This window comes from Pocillopora damicornis, chromosome 2 (genome assembly GCF_964200805.1).
Source record: "Pocillopora damicornis chromosome 2, jaPocDami1.2, whole genome shotgun sequence".
Lineage (NCBI taxonomy): Eukaryota > Metazoa > Cnidaria > Anthozoa > Scleractinia > Pocilloporidae > Pocillopora > Pocillopora damicornis.
In genome coordinates, this window is record NC_142671.1 from 1,053,848 (window position 1) to 1,069,571 (window position 15,724).

Here is a 15,724-nt window from a genome sequence, read left to right on the forward strand (position 1 = left end):
GAGGAAGTGTACACACCCCCCCTAAATGTATTATTGGCAACACTTGGACTTGAAACAGGCAAGAATAGAGTTACTAGAAAAAACATCTCAATCTTTGAGGTGAATTTTATCTCATTACCCCGGCCGGCTCCACATTTGTGTTGATGAATGTGGTCAGAGTGATAAGAGGAAGTGTACACACCCCCCCTAAATGTATTATTGAGAACACTCTGACTTGAAACAGGCAAGAATAGAGGTTACTAGAAAAAAAGTCTCAATCTTTGAGGTGAATTTTATCTCATTACCCCGGCCGGCTCCACATTTGTGCACAAAGAACTCACTGAGACTCACTTCAACAGTGAATATACTGTTATTCACACTGATGTCCTGTCAGGTTGCATCAACTTAATCAAACATTCAATAAATGACAGGTTTACTTATAGTTGAGAAAGTTTCCTAAGCGTCTTTACTTCCCGTACATAAAGGGTAGCAAAAGATGAAAAATAAAAATCCTTCATAACTTTTATATATGCCCCTTTCATATTGAGATTGTTGCTTGATGCTCAAGATGCTTACTAGAAAGAGAAGATAATGTGGTCCCATTATTTTCTCTTGCTACTGGTTATCGACGACTGGAGAAAAATAAATATTAGGTATATAACCTTAACGCTTGATATGATTGCTGATCTGTGACTGTGTTGTTGGGGCTTGGTTGTGAATTTTTAAGAACGTTTGTAGTTTAAAAACTAGTTTTTTGCGGTAGTTTTAAGTCGCAGTTGCAATACTCTTGTCTTCTATTTTGTCATAAAGGCCTTGTTCTTTTCGCGTGACGCCTTGGAAAGGAAAAAATACTGGTTATCCGTGATTCGTCGAAAATTGACTAATAGTGAGTGCATTAAATACTACTCCCTAAACTCCAAAGCCAGATAGTCATGAAAGCTGTTTTAAATACACAGACTCAATTCACAAGCTGATCTGCAGATTTTGTAGCACAACATTTCCTATTTATACATATGAAATATTTCATAACTATGATGTACACGGTTGATCAAGCGTCTCTGGAATTATGCGAATTTTAATTAACGCGTTTAGTTAGTTTTGTCGTTTATCGACACTGCGAATGTCAGTCAATTAAAATGCTGTTAATTCTCTTTGCCTTTGAGATTATTGTCCTTGTGTTTCCTTGAAAAAAATTACCGCTGAGAGGAAAGTACAACGTGTAGCTTAAAATTAGACATAGTGCTATGTTGAACAAGAAATAGTCGAAAAAATGCTAGCCCTCTTCTTTCAACGTAGATAAGTATACTATGGCAGGAGCCATTGCTGTAACAAGTAAAGACCCTTGCGATCCTTTCACAGCTGCACTTTTTCCACCGTTACACAAGTCTTTGTCACAGCATGAATGAGTGCAGTTGCCACCCGCAAGGATTATGGCTCGACATGAATTCTCGATACCTTTACAGTCTACTACACATGATCTTGCCTCGACTTCGTTCACCAAAGCCCCAGATTTAATCCTGTGGAGGTATCTGCCGCAAAGTGAATGATTTAAGCAAGTGATAATAGTTGACTCTCTTTCGCACATTTCTTGTGGGTACGGTCGACCATTATCTGGACCTTTGCATTCATAGCATTTGAGGCAATTTACTGTAAAGAGAGATAAAGAGAAAGTTTAGAAACGTTAGCCTGTCGAGGTAACGCAGAACGAGCTGCAGTGAGAATGAACTAGTGTGAATTTCATGTAAGGAAAAATGGTTGATGTTGTATATCCACGGAGAGCGAACATGACAAAATATTAAAATTCATTCCGTTGCAATTGCTAAGTAGCCCTTTACACTAAACGATCTCATATCAATGATGTTGCACTAAAATTTATCAAGAAGTATGAAAAATTGTATGACGATAACATATTTTTATGCAATATATTAAAGTTCACATGGCAACCATGTCATAATTTTATGCAGTTCTCACTAGAAAATTCCATCATATCAGAAACTGTTTACATGTAGATCTAACAACCGGCGTCGTGTTCGTTTCATATTACTGATTTCTCGTAATGAAAACGCTAAGAAATGAGTTATAATAACGATAGATTGTTGTTTACAGCTCTCTTGTACTTGAGGTCATACCTCAATTCCCTTAAATGTTATCTTATGTTATTTATTTAAAGGTTTGAACGACATCTATCACGCAGCCCAACAGGCGCATTTTCATTGGAGTTAATGCAAGTTGACTACAGCAGAATATATGCAAAACATAAATACAGACAAATTTTTCCTGCTTACAAATATTTAGAACTACGTAACACAACGGAGTTTGATCCCTCCACTTACCCCTTCGTAACATACATGAAGCAATGAAGATGATAAGAAATACATTCATCAATGCCGCCGTCGGATTCATGGGTTGTTTAGGGTATATTTCCGATGTTCTGTGTGGCAATGTTCCATGTCATCGCACCTTCCGAGTTAATTAGTTTCGGTCTTCAGCGTTCAGAATCAAAGTCCACGTTCCAGAACCTGTGTCTCTTGTTCAAGTATGCTCGAGTTGTTATGTTATGACAATCCATGAAGTTGTAACCATTTTATGCAAATAAGGATGTAAGAGAGGTTTATTTCGTGACATGACGTCAAACATTGTTTTGGAGGCAGAAAACCTCGTTATTTGAAACTGACTAACCGTGAAAACGGAGACAGGCCGGCTAGAGCGTAACAAGTGTCAAGACAACTCCAGTTTGCTTGTCAACAAAGAAAACATGCAACACTGAGCCCGTACATGTAAGTTATTTTCATTCAGGAAACTTGAAATTATCTGTTCCTCAAAGCTCACAATTTTTCTCAAGCTTCACTCGAACTACTTATACAACCTCTGAGCATATTTTGCAAAAAATGGAAGCTATTGTTGTACATTCATGTTTCAGATATTCTTGGGAATGCTTGCGAAGAGTATCTAGAACAATCGAGCATCTAATCACGTACCCTTGGACACATTAGATCCAAGCGATTGAACAAAGATTCTAAACTCCCTCGACAATTTAAATTACATCATAGCGTGCACGCAAGGTCTACCTATTTCCCAAGGACCTACCGCGGTAAAAAAATCCTTATTTACAGTACGACCGTGCATCCATCACATGACAAGTATAGCCGCGAGGTTTCAAAACTTTCGAGATTTTTTCCCGCTCTATCCCGATTGAGATAGATATGGTAGGGTAAGGTAAGGTATAAACTTTATTTTACCAGAGTGGGCCAATCAGCCGTTAGGCTGGTATCCAGAGGGGCCCAGAGCAGACCTTTTGGAGCTCAAAATGAAAATAAACATGTAAGTAATACTCATTTCGAAAAACAATGAACATCTAGTACTTTCAAGCGACGAAATTAGTCTCAAACGCGATGCGAATCATGGCTGAAAAAAACAAAACTAAGCTTTCTGACTTCAACTGAGGCTCTGCGATGTTGGGTAATCTTCATTAAACGGTATTTTGAAGTGTTGATATGTCTTAAAAGTGTTGTTAGTGTTGTTCAATGATTTGAAATCGTACAATTTTTAGAATTTTCATCAAATTTAGTGCTACTTACAAGTTATGCGTTTGTTTGTTTATTTTCAAGCGAATCTTTCGGTACTTTTACAAAATAAAAATTCTAAATCCAATCAAATTTTATCCAACTACTTTCTGCTACCTTGATTTAATTTATTAATTTTATTATCCTATCTCATGAAATTTCCTTTAATCTTCGCCGATTTGATAAGTAAGACCATCAGCTTTCTTTTCTTTTGAATATTTTTATTTTTACTTTACTGGTAGGCTCTAAAAACAAATGTGATTAACATTTTACTAATAAAACACCCTGCCTTTGGTCTATGATACATAGCAATGAGAAATGATCTAACAAGAATCTCTCAATGGATTTGTTGGCTACGAATACTTATTCACCTTTGAAATTCTCAGCTAAATGACGTATATTTATACTCAAGAGTTGTTATATTTTTATCCTTCTCCCCCCATCCATCCTCCACTAACTTTATTCCTTTCCCTAATTTGTCTCTTTGTTTGTTTGTACCATGAATAATGTTTGCACGGAAAAATCTTCTTGTGATAAGGCTGTTGATATCTGTGATCAAGAAGAGGGAATGGAACGCAACATAGACTGCTGTTCAGAAGACCTGGCAACGGTTATGATATAAAGTGACTTGGCAAGTAGAACTCCCTTTTATTTCACAGGGACGTAACATATGAAACTAAACGATGTAATTCCAACAACATTACACTAAGATTTATCACCTACGCAGTAGCAGTAATCGTATGATGATACGATATTTTTATGGTGTTCAATCCTTTAGAAACCGTTTCTGATGTAGTTCAAAGACAGTTCACTACGTTACACACTAATGATTTCTCGTTAGGAGTGCATTGGTTTTCCGATTTTCTCTATCATTGAAGCTATGATTCGTGTTGAAAGATCAGTGAAAATAAACCTTAGTGATTTGTTTACTGCTCTCTTGTATATGAGGTCCTTTAAAATTCCCTTAAATTTTATTTCATTTGATTTGTATTGTTCCAGGTTTCGAGACATCTTCGTAGCCTCAGAGGAGCATTACTTATTGTGGTTGATGCTCAGTTGATTGCTTTCCGAAACTATGAAAATCATAAAGGGAGAGGAAGTTTTCCTCTTTACCTTATTTAGAAATATGTAACGCAAAGAAATTTAGTCTATTTACCTCTCCGTAGCATACATAAAGCAGTAAAGATTACATAAAATGCTTTAACTTATTCCATAGTCGCACTAAGAGTTGTTTGTTGTGTTACAGAATGTGACCTCATGCATGTATTCAACAGTGGACTGTTGAATTAATTAAGTTGTGATAAACGTTCCCGGATCATCTTCTTCTTTCGGGATTAACCTAACTGACTCGTGTGTTCTCTATGCAATCCGTTTTTATTCCATCCCATCCCATCATGACAGAAGGAGCGAATTTAACATAGTGTATATTTTCAATGTCCTGTTTGGTAATGTTCCTGAATTGAAGTCATCGCATTCCTTGTTTGTTTTGGTAAGAATTAAAATTCAGGTTTAATAAAATTGTTATGTACAAGTACATGTGTCTTTCTTTCAAATGGTCCTCCGACTTCCCATGCAGTTGTAGCTGTACTGTAAAATGAAGAGAGCCAAATTGACCCAATAAGCCAAATCGGCGCTGATGTTTTGAGGGCCAATTTGGCCCGTCGAGGGTCGTTTCAAACTATTTAAGCCAAAACGGGTCAGACAGGTACCATTTAGACCCCTCCAAACACTGAATTGGTCCAAATGAATTCCACTTTGGAACTTTTTCTCGATTTGGCCCTTCCACGAGCCAAGTAGGATTTACCAATTTGACCCCAACAAAGTGCAATGCTGCGTATCACATCAGTCGAACCTAGAGTTCTTATTCGGTACGATAATTAATTTTTCCGTTAGAGAATTTGATGGAATTTGATGCATGCGTGGTTCGCCTTTTCTTTTGAACCTTCTTGAGTCTCAGTAGTTTCACAACTAAGGTCGTGTGTTTTCATTTTGGCGCCGAGAGATAGAGGCAGTTGCACAAGGTGGACCTTAATTATTTCAAGATTCTCTGATTTTAGAATCTCTCACTCTGAATTCCTGATCTTTTGCTGTCTATGTCTTGGTTTGTATGTAATGAAGCTGAATTTTTTGCTCTCTCTCTTTCAGTGTGCAGAATCAAGTTCTTCGAGTGAGAAGTTTCAAACGTCGATTGTACCCAGGCCAACTGTGTAATATCGGTCTTCGAACTACACAAGTAATTTTTACCGTTGATTTGAATGGCCGGTCATGTGGAATTCTCGCTGGATTGATTCCCCCACGTCAGAACTTTTATGGAATTTGATTTAGATAAACTTATAGTACAACTATCTGGTTTTCATGAGGCAAAGTCTCGAAGCAAGGAGACGTGGTTTCGTCGGATAATCGAGTGATTTTCGCGGAGAGTGGATTAGTCCGTTGCTTTTACAAAGCCTTCCTCCCTTTACTTCTTCTGGCAGTAGTGGGATGAATCTCGAGGAAATAACCTGGAACCGCCACCAGAGAACAAAAATAACACAAGTAACGCTATCTGAAGGTTAGAATTTATTTGCTGTATTACTTGCGGGGTTACAGAGCGGAGCTTTACAATATTATCCTCTCACAAAGAGCTTGGGCCCCCTAGCTGTCATGCTACACTCTAGGATTTCAACTGTTGTCCACGCGGAAGCGGTTTGCGCCCAGAAAATCCATCTGATTGACTATTTTTTTAACCCTCAGTTTACAATCTAAGATCATTGCTCGTTAGGAATGTCTCAATTCCAAAGTCCCCGCGCATTACGCTAGGAATAGGTTCAGGGTAAAACGAGCGTTTTCCACCTGCCTTTCCAATTTCGTTTCTTTCTGCCTATGTTTGGATGCAAAGACTGTTCACGGTCACGGAAGAGGCTTGGGTACAAGGTCAATTTTCTCTGCACTTTGAGTGGTATAGTCAATTAATTTACATTCGATTTACTTACCCAATGCAGCCCTATAGTGAAAAACCTCTTACTCCATAGTGATATACTCAAGCAAAATTGACCGTTCCACCCTCGGTAGATAGAGAAAATCGACTTTTGCCTGTGGTTCAGGTAGCCTAAGGAGTGCTTGCGAAGCGAGTCTAGAACATGATCGAGTGTTTTCGCCGGGCTGTTGAAAATTACTTTTCAACAATTAATCAATTACATTTTTTGATAATTAAGGAAAAAATTCGGAAAGAAAGCAACGCGAGGACAAAGGGAAAACTCCCACCATAGATAAGACGTATATTTTGTTATTCTGGGTTAGAGTAGATATGCAGTGAAGTAAATAAATGTTCAAAAAAGCTTGTTTCATACCAAATGATATTTTCCTACCCGCTGAGCATACCAAATAATACTGCAGCAAAAATGGAAAGTAGTGCTAGGTGAACACACGAAGTCGAATTGCACATGTCATGCTGACAACATCGAACATGGCAATATGTATCATTCCTGGTATTGGGTCCCTGACAAAGTTCATTGAGATCGTCGCAGTGCTCCTTAGAGGTGCAAAAACGCCGTTCCACCTCAAAGTTTTGGAATTTTCTGTACAATCTGACGCAGAAATTCCAAGGTGGGCAAATCATTGTTTCTGACTCATCGTTACACTGATGACTCGTGTAAGACGTATTTAAAGGAGTAGAATGGTTAAAAACGAGACTTTCCTCGGACCCAGGGCAGTAGTCACATTTCAGACAGCCTTCACCCTGATTGATATTCTCATTACGTAAGTTCTCTCGGCAGCAAACGTGGCTGCACTCTATGACCCCTTTAGATTGGTTACAGATCTCGTTGTATTTCGATGTAAGGCTGTCTACGGGTACACAACCTTTGAATTCCACCTCCGTGGTTTCGTTGTACTCTCGGTAAGTGGCCCTAACATGCATACAAATATCGTCTTGACCAAGGCAAGTGGTATTGACTTGATTCTGACTGCACTGGGCGGGTGTGTAGAGCTGGCTTTCGGTGCCTTCGCAGCTGTAACACTGATGACTTGAACCTGCGAAAAATGAGAAGAATTAAGTTAGGGAATGCGGCTGGCTGGTAATAACAACTAAATTAATCAACAGATGGATTATACACAGATACAATAAATTATACACAGGTACTGAGATTACCGTTGTTAATTCATTGACAAACACATTTACTCAACGGAGTATCTCAGCCAAGCGCCGTTTTTAGGTTCAGACTACATCCTTAGCGAATAACTAGAATTACGACAAATAACTAGAAATTTTTTTCCGGTTGCCACCATAGTTTTGGGGTATTAGGAGTACACGTAAAACTACACCAAGGAAGTTGCCGCAAAAGAGATTCCACTAAAATCCGACTACAACCTTATGACGATTTACCCACCTGTATCTATAAGGGTGAAGATTGCGAACCATAGAACACACAGAAAAGTCATCATGGCAGTATCACTTTGTGAACGTGTAGCGTCACATGAACAAGTTGACACTCAGAAATTGAGTTTCAGTTCCAACTTATAGTAATTATCTACTTGAGAGTTAACTACTCGAAACTTTTAACTAAATTTGCAGCTAATCAGGGCGTTTTTATGGAGCAACGTAATATGGATGATACGTTATAGGTGTTGGTGAAAAATTTAGTTCTCGTCGGAGAAATAAAGAAATGTAAGATTAAAAGACAAGCAGATGATGAACCCAAAAAGATTCTATGAACAGACTTCGTAAAAATAATGGTATTTCTGACGAATGAGTCTGCGAATAAGGCAGAAATAGATATTTTGTCGGCAAGAAATACGACAAGGCCTGGGCCTTAGGCCCGAGCATCATGGGTAATGATGCAGTGGTATATAAGGGAAAGTATAGCACGTGATGTCCATCTAGGCCTCAGAACCAACCGTTCACCTCTGGCTGATGACAAATTTAGTGGCTTCTTGGAGCAGACCGTTTCTCAGATCAAACGGTCGAACGAAGAATCGGCGGAAAGTCAGATGAAGGAGACCAAGCGCCTCAAATTCAACGAGTCTCTTAAGAAAAACAAAGTGACTAGAGGAGCGCTACAACTCAGGTGTAGTTCTTTCCTTTGTTAATATCGAAGCTAGTAGTTTACCTTCGCAATCGGAATTAGGCAGTGCCATTGACTCGGATCCTAGCGTTGCCGCTTGTGCTGATTCTTTCTTGTTAGATTCCTTCGGATTCAGGCTCTCTTGCAGTTGATTTGACCTATTCTTCTGTGCGTGGAGGGCTTAGAAAATTTCTGGATTTTTGACGTACTTTGGAAGTTTCGCAATTTGTCCTAAATGTTATTATGCAGGGTTACAAAATTCCCTTCCTTCAACTTCAAACACCTTTTGTTAAGAGAGACAATACTTCTGCTCGTGAGAATAGTGATTTTTGTTTCGCAAGCTGTCAGCGATTTACTTTGCTTGGACCTAATTGCATAACTTGCTTGTAAGCCCGATATCATTAACCCACTTTCAGTTTCTACCCGTAGTTCGGGAAAGCAAAGGCTCGTTTTGAATCTTTGACATGTCAACCAGTTAATATACGAACAGAAGTTCAAATGTGAAGATCTGGGCGGCGTTAGGCAGTTGTTTTGATAGTAATTATTACTTGTTTAAATTTGACCTTCAGTCTGGTTATCACCACATTGAAATTTTCCCAGACCACAGAAAATTTCTCGCTTTTTCTTGGGATTTTGGTAACGGGGTTTCAAGATATTTTCAGTTCTGAAAATTTTCAGAGCTCATAGAGCCTCTGTGCTTCCTTTCGGGTTTTCTTCAGCCCCGTATGTTTTCACATCGATTTTTAAGCCATTACAGAAATCGTGGAGGAGCCAGGGCATCCCGATAGCTCATTTCCTCGACGATGGTTTAGGAGGGGGAACAGATTTTGTTTCTGCTAAAGTTAACAGCTTAGTCGTCCATTCAGATTTTCTCAAGTCTGGATTTGTTCCTAATGAGGAAAAGTCCCTTTGGGAGCCTCTCCTAGTTATCACCTGGTTGGGTGTGATTCTCGACACTATTGATGGGACTATACAAGCAACCGACGAACGTATTGAAAAGTTAAACGCTGGCCTTGTTGAGCTACTGTCTTGTCAACCTCCCTGAAAGTGCACGTGAACGGAGTCGCCATTGTAACAGGTCGAATAATTTCCCTCTCTCCCTGTGTGGGTTCCTTCGCCCGTATTATGACTAGATTTCTTTTCTTGGTCGTGAATCCGGCGCGCTCTCGGGAAAGCGAAGTTTTTCTCTCAGACGACTCTCTTTCAGAAATCAGTTTCTGGAAGAACAACTTGGGATTCTTCAATAGCAAGGTTTGTTCGTCGGTCCAGTCCCTTCCGGTCAGGGTCACCTTTTCAGATGCCCCCAATTCGGCTTGTGGTGCTTTCGTAAAAGAATCAAATTTAGTATTTTATCAGAACTGGTCTCCTGTAGTGCGTGCCTAAAGTTCTACATGGAGAGAACTCAAAGCCGTTTGCCTCGCCTTGGAAGCTTTCGCGAGTCACCTTTCTGGTGTTAAGGTTATTTGGTATTCCGATAACCAGAACGTCGAATCTATTCTTCAAAACAGTAGTAGGGTAGCTGACATGCACCAATTGGCCCTCCTAGTTATCCAAATATGTCTTGAGTTTCACATATCACTTGAGGTTAAGTGGATCCCTTGGGAGCTTAACGCTAAGGCTGATGCAATAAGCAATTTAACCGATTATGATGACTATACCATTAACGAAGCTATCTTTCAAAGAATTAACCTATTTTTGGGGTCCCACACCGTTGACAGATTTGCTTGTCCCTATAACGCTAAGGTACCAAGATTTAACTCTGAGACTTTTTCAGACCGGCTGTGTAGTAGTAGATGCCTTCTCCCAAGATCGGGGGCACGATAATGATTGGATTTGTCCTCCAGTGTGCCTATTAATTAGAGTGGTAAAGCACATGGAATTGTGTAAGGCGAGAGGAGCAGTTATCCTCCCCTTGTGGAAGTCCTCTTGCTTATGGACTTTATTTTGTAGAGACGGTGTGCAACGAAACAGTTTCGTAATTGACTGGGTGTTTTTACCCAAGTTCCCAGGTCTCCTTATCAGAGGGAAAGCCCGAAACTCGCTTTTCGGTTCCAGACCCCTGGACTTTGATGCTATAGCCCTTCGAATTGATTTCGCCGCCCCAGATCTCCCTGTGCTTGCGTAGGCTTCTGTACGAAGTTCACTATAGACTGTGATCGTTGTAATTAGCCCGGCAGGCTTTTTGTATTCACCGCGGAAGTTTTCTCTTCTGGGTGCAAATGTGATTTTGTTTCAGTCAATCCCAGCGTAATTGCTCTAAGTCCTTTTTACTTAGCTTATGGGTTGTTTGGCACTTACTCAGGCTTGAAGTGACTTAAATCATAGAATTCCTCGTCAATATTGCGTATTGCGTTATGACACGAGTTTGTGTCAAGAATTTATTCAGCATTGTTTGAAATTAAAGGGACCCATTTGTAGGCGTAGGCTTCTGTACGAAGTTCATTAAAGACTGTGATCGTTGTAATTAGCCCGGCAGGCTTTTGTATTCACCGCGGAAGTTTTCTCTTCTGGGTGCAAATGTGATTTTGTTTCAGTCAATCCCAGCGTAATTGCTCTAAGTCCTTTTTACTTAGCTTATGGGTTGTTTGGCACTTACTCAGGCTTGAAGTGACTTAAATCATAGAATTCCTCGTCAATATTGCGTATTGCGTTATGACACGAGTTTGTGTCACCAATTTATTCAGCATTGTTTGAAATTAAAGGGACCCATTTGTAGGCGTAGGCTTCTGTACGAAGTTCAGTAAAGACTGTGATCGTTGTAATTAGCCCGGCGGGCTTTTTATTCACCGCGGAAGTTTTCTCTTCTGGGTGCAAATGTGATTTTGTTTCAGTCAATCCCAGCGTAATTGCTCTAAGTCCTTTGTACTTAGCTTATGGGTTGTTTGGCACTTACGCAGGCTTGAAGTGAATTAAATCATAGAATTGCTCGTCAATATTGCGTATTGCGTTATGACACGAGTTTGTGTCACGAATTTATTCAGCATTGTTTGAAATTAAAGGGACCCATTTGTGGTCCACTTTGCAGATTCCATTTATCTATGTATTCTCTGTTGGAGTTTGATTATTCCCGGTTATTCTATTTTTATTTGACTATTTCTTTAGTTATTTCTTGTTGGATTGTACTCCTCACTTTGCCTTATTTTATCTCTCGTTTAGATATTTTTTATTCGGGATTTAGGGCATTCCGGGACGGACCGCTTGACAACTTGCTTGAGGGGCTGAAAGATCGACCGAAGACGACTGTGCTCTCTTCCAAAGCAAATGGGACTGATGGGACTGTTATGGTTTAACGATGTGTCTAGAATAAGAAGTGATATTTCCCTTAAAAAAGGCTTCATGATTATTAAGGTTTTGAAAAGCAAGAATGTCCAGCTCCGGAAAGGCGACGAAGTCGTTATGTTATAATTGTCTAGTTCTGTATGCCCCGTTGAGTTGCTTAAGAGGTGTTTAGTTATGTTTAAGATACACCCTGATTCCAAAGATTTTATTTCAAGCCTATTTCTAAAGGGAAGGGCTCTTGCAAGCTTGTTGCCCCTGATAAGCCCATTAGTTACTCTACAATTAGAGGGGCTTTTCGCTGGGACCTGCAAAGTCTCGGAGTTGAACCGTCCAAGTTGGGTTTGCATTCTCTAAGATCTGGGGGAGCCATTACGATAGCAAGTAATGGAGTAAACGACAGAGTTTTCCAACGACATGGTTTTTGCAAATCGGTACAAGGCAAAGACACATACGGGGACGATAATTTTGAACAATGACTCGAAGTATCGCGTTTTCTTGGGCTCTGAAGGCGTTTTCGTGTTTTTGGTGGTATTATATCACCTAGCCTCGTGCGTCTTGCCCAATTCTTTGTCAGTCTATATATGCCTCGGGTTGGTTCTCGGCAGGCTTCCCTAAATAAACTTATTTGGTGTACACTACTGTGTTATTTGTTGTGTAGTGGAGACAAAATATGGTATTTCTGACGAATGAGTCTGCGAATAAGGCAGAAATAGATATTTTGTCGGCACGAAATACGACAAGGCCTGGGCCTTAGGCTCGAGCATCATGGGTAATGATGCAGTGGTATATAAGGGAAAGTATAGCACGTGATGTCCATCTAGGCCTCAGAACCAACCGTTCACCTCTGGCTGATGACAAATTTATTTTAGTTTGAAAACATATTTTCTTTAGCTGTGAAGCCTCGTAGGATGGGCTGCCAACTGCTCTGAGTTTGGGCCATGGTTCCTACCCAGATTTCCTGTCATGTTTTTCCCCAAAGGGGTTTTTTCTGGCAGGTTTTTTCTGGCCTCTGTATAACCGTAGTTATGTCCTTGTAAGCGGTTGCCCATCTCTGTTAATCCAGACTTGGTGAAGTTTGCATGTTAGTAATGTATACCTTTTTTTAATGTCTAAGGAATTGACTGTATATCAGGATTGTATATGGTATATCAGTTGCGAAGATATGTATGTATGCATTCCCCGGGCCATATATGCCTCGGGTTGGTTCTCGGCAGGCTTCCCTAAATAAACTTATTTGGTGTACACTACTGTGTTATTTGTTGTGTAGTGGAGACAAAATGTGGTACTTCATTCCCTACAGTATTTGTTAATGTTGCGTGCCTTGATAAGACATTCCATCACAAATAGCCCGAGGAGAATAATACCCTAAGGGAGGACATCACGTACAACTTTGGTTATGACGAAGACCTTGAGTGAGGAAATAATACTAAAGGTACTTCTACTTCAGCTTCTGAGCCTTTTTTTTTCCAGTACTGCTCTTTACTATTTAATGCCTTTATCGACATTCTGTTTATCACGTACGCTCGATTTGCATGGTTAGCTGTACGTTTGGCTGACCGCTTTTTATTCCAAATTGTTTTCTGGCTATTCATGCAAGGATAATCTAAATTAATAACTCATTTTGATCATATGTAATCTTTGAGAAATATTTTTTTGTCTACTTTCGCAAAATTCTACCGCAAGAAGTTCAAGGGCAGGGCTACGCTTCTGGAATTCTGCTATCGGTACCGAATTCAACACATTGTTTTTGAGTTCGTGATGTATGCCACCTTTTCATTGTTGCATTTGCTTTGCCATGATTAAATCCTTCACTCAAGTAGAGGTTACATTGTATCGGCTGTGAAAAATCGCTAATAAGGAAATCATAAAGAATAAAATGTAAAGTCGACATTACCAAGTTTCTCTGATGATAATCTTTCCTTATATGCATTTTGCGGAATTTTATCGCAAGGAAAATGAAAGGAAGATTTTCCCTTTTTTAAAATACTTTGGGTTTCGGATTTGAATGAAAAAAAAATGTCCCGCCATTGTTTTCAAGAATGTTATGTATTTCAAATTTTCCTTTGTTCCCTTAGGTTTATTTGTTTCAGCCAAACGAAGTAGGATTTTGCTTTAATAAAGAATAACGAACAACTTAATTCATAGTTCAGTGAATGGCTTCAGCCCGGGGTTTAGATTTGATCATGTGTTCTTATCGTCTGGGTGATGGTAGATAGTCCTGAGTATGACTGTTGTCGGTAGTGGTGCATATGTTTCGACAACCTGCGCGGAAGACGTCATCAGAGTCACATCAACTCAGTCAGGTTTTCGAAAAGTCAGTCACCCCTAATGAAATTAGTCCTTCTCAGGAACACCCTCACCCGGACGATCAGACTACCCGATTTAATTCATGGTTATCAGCTTTAAAATTGAACGGAGGAAAATGTATCCTTGCAGCCTTTTATGTACAAGATGGCTAAGGCCTACAGGCAATCTGCTCACTACACTTCACCGAACTTCTAAGGAACGAAATTGTTGTGTTAAATGGGTCGTTGTTCTTATATATATATGTATGTTTTTTTCTAAACTAAACATTTAAGATTAATATGTTTGATAAAGCATATTCAGCGACTCAATGTTTATTTCTGGTGTATTGCAACAAGAATATGAAGCTGCCAGTGGAAACTGGCAGTTTAGTAGTTACACAGGTTACTCTGGCAGCATTTTACTTCACACTCAACTCCAAGGTTCTGCTCACAGTAACCCTGGGCCTGATATTCCTGGCAGAGAAAGTCAGTTAAGCATCCTTTTGCGTAGCCTTGCAGTCCAGGGGAGTGGGAGATGAACGTTCCACAGCGGTTTTCTTCTCCAAAACAGATTTGCTCTCGTTGGTTTTCAGTGCAGTCATCCATTGACAGGAAACTCGAGCAATGCAAACAGGACAACACTTCGTTCCCTTTTGCTTCATAAAAGGTAATAAACGAAAAAGAAATGCACTTGATGTTTCTTACTGCTACGTTATCATTGAAATACTATCCCATTTCAATTAAAAAGAGACCGCACTTTGCTGTAAACTAGCATTTCATTGCAAATCTAGCTAGGCGACTAACGCAATAAACCTTCCCAAAGCAACCCTAAGAACACCAATTGGCTGCAGTTAAAGCCGTGTGTGTGCGCTCTCGCTTCCTCTTAACTCTTCGACCGATTAACTGAAGTTTCTTTGCAATTCATTAAAAGCCAGTCACAAATTCGTGACGCTCTTTGCAAACAAGGTTATAAAGGCTTAAATTCTATGATACATTAGAGCTTACCATCATGAAAAAGAAAAGTGACCAGAAGAAGTACAACAAACTTCATGATGAATACAATCTAAAGCTTCGTTATTTAGATGAAAACGAAAATGGCCTCAAGAAACAGGGACAGACTATATGTATCTCCTTTTATTTATTCAGCTTCCCAGATTAGGGTGATTTGTGAAGGAGAGTTACCAAAAACATGGTCAAAAAAGGTTCTAATTGTATATATTTTTTTCGACCAAGTAAATTACAATTCTAAGCTGTCTACATAGAAATTCAATGCTATTGATATTGCCTTTCTTTAAAAGGTTTTTAAGCCTTATCACAATTTTGTTTGGTCACCTTATGCTATAATTTGTCTCGAAGGGCAAATTAAAATTTTATATAAGTTTATTGTTTCCTTTATTGGAAATAATTTTGTCGGCGTTTTGTTGCCATAAAGGTATGTCAGCCTGCGTAATGTGATACCTCAGTGTAAAGCTGTAAGTAAAAGGCACTGGTTTATTTATTATTGAACATTTTTTTCATTACGAATGAAAAAATAAGGGATGTTTAGTCGGATATGAGCCAGATAAGGTCTAAATCA

The 15,724-nt window shown here is 39.3% G+C and overlaps 3 protein-coding genes and 1 long non-coding RNA gene across 4 annotated transcripts; 1 reads left to right on the forward strand and 3 right to left on the reverse strand.

The window, feature by feature from the left end:
* Nucleotides 1-330: 330 nt before the first annotated feature.
* On the reverse strand, nucleotides 331-2,569 carry LOC113684609 (uncharacterized). Its single transcript, XM_027202003.2, has 2 exons — nucleotides 2,313-2,569; nucleotides 331-1,626 (listed from the first exon to the last, which is right to left on the reverse strand). The coding sequence occupies exons 1-2, from the start codon at nucleotides 2,380-2,382 to the stop codon at nucleotides 1,253-1,255; spliced, it is 444 nt and encodes a 147-aa protein (XP_027057804.2). The 5' UTR covers nucleotides 2,383-2,569; the 3' UTR covers nucleotides 331-1,252.
* Nucleotides 2,570-3,171: 602 nt separating this feature from the next.
* Nucleotides 3,172-4,681, forward strand: LOC113684610 (uncharacterized). The gene is made up of 3 exons (XR_016183257.1): nucleotides 3,172-3,300; nucleotides 4,081-4,173; nucleotides 4,542-4,681. It is a non-coding gene; the product is annotated as an uncharacterized LOC113684610 (long non-coding RNA).
* A 1,397-nt stretch (nucleotides 4,682-6,078) lies between these two features.
* On the reverse strand, nucleotides 6,079-8,052 carry LOC149049445 (uncharacterized). The gene is made up of 2 exons (XM_089194977.1): nucleotides 7,910-8,052; nucleotides 6,079-7,553 (listed from the first exon to the last, which is right to left on the reverse strand). The coding sequence occupies exons 1-2, from the start codon at nucleotides 7,962-7,964 to the stop codon at nucleotides 6,886-6,888; spliced, it is 723 nt and encodes a 240-aa protein (XP_089051103.1). The 5' UTR covers nucleotides 7,965-8,052; the 3' UTR covers nucleotides 6,079-6,885.
* Nucleotides 8,053-14,244: 6,192 nt separating this feature from the next.
* On the reverse strand, nucleotides 14,245-15,303 carry LOC149049446 (uncharacterized). The gene is made up of 2 exons (XM_089194980.1): nucleotides 15,154-15,303; nucleotides 14,245-14,804 (listed from the first exon to the last, which is right to left on the reverse strand). The coding sequence occupies exons 1-2, from the start codon at nucleotides 15,197-15,199 to the stop codon at nucleotides 14,536-14,538; spliced, it is 315 nt and encodes a 104-aa protein (XP_089051106.1). The 5' UTR covers nucleotides 15,200-15,303; the 3' UTR covers nucleotides 14,245-14,535.
* Nucleotides 15,304-15,724: the final 421 nt, after the last annotated feature.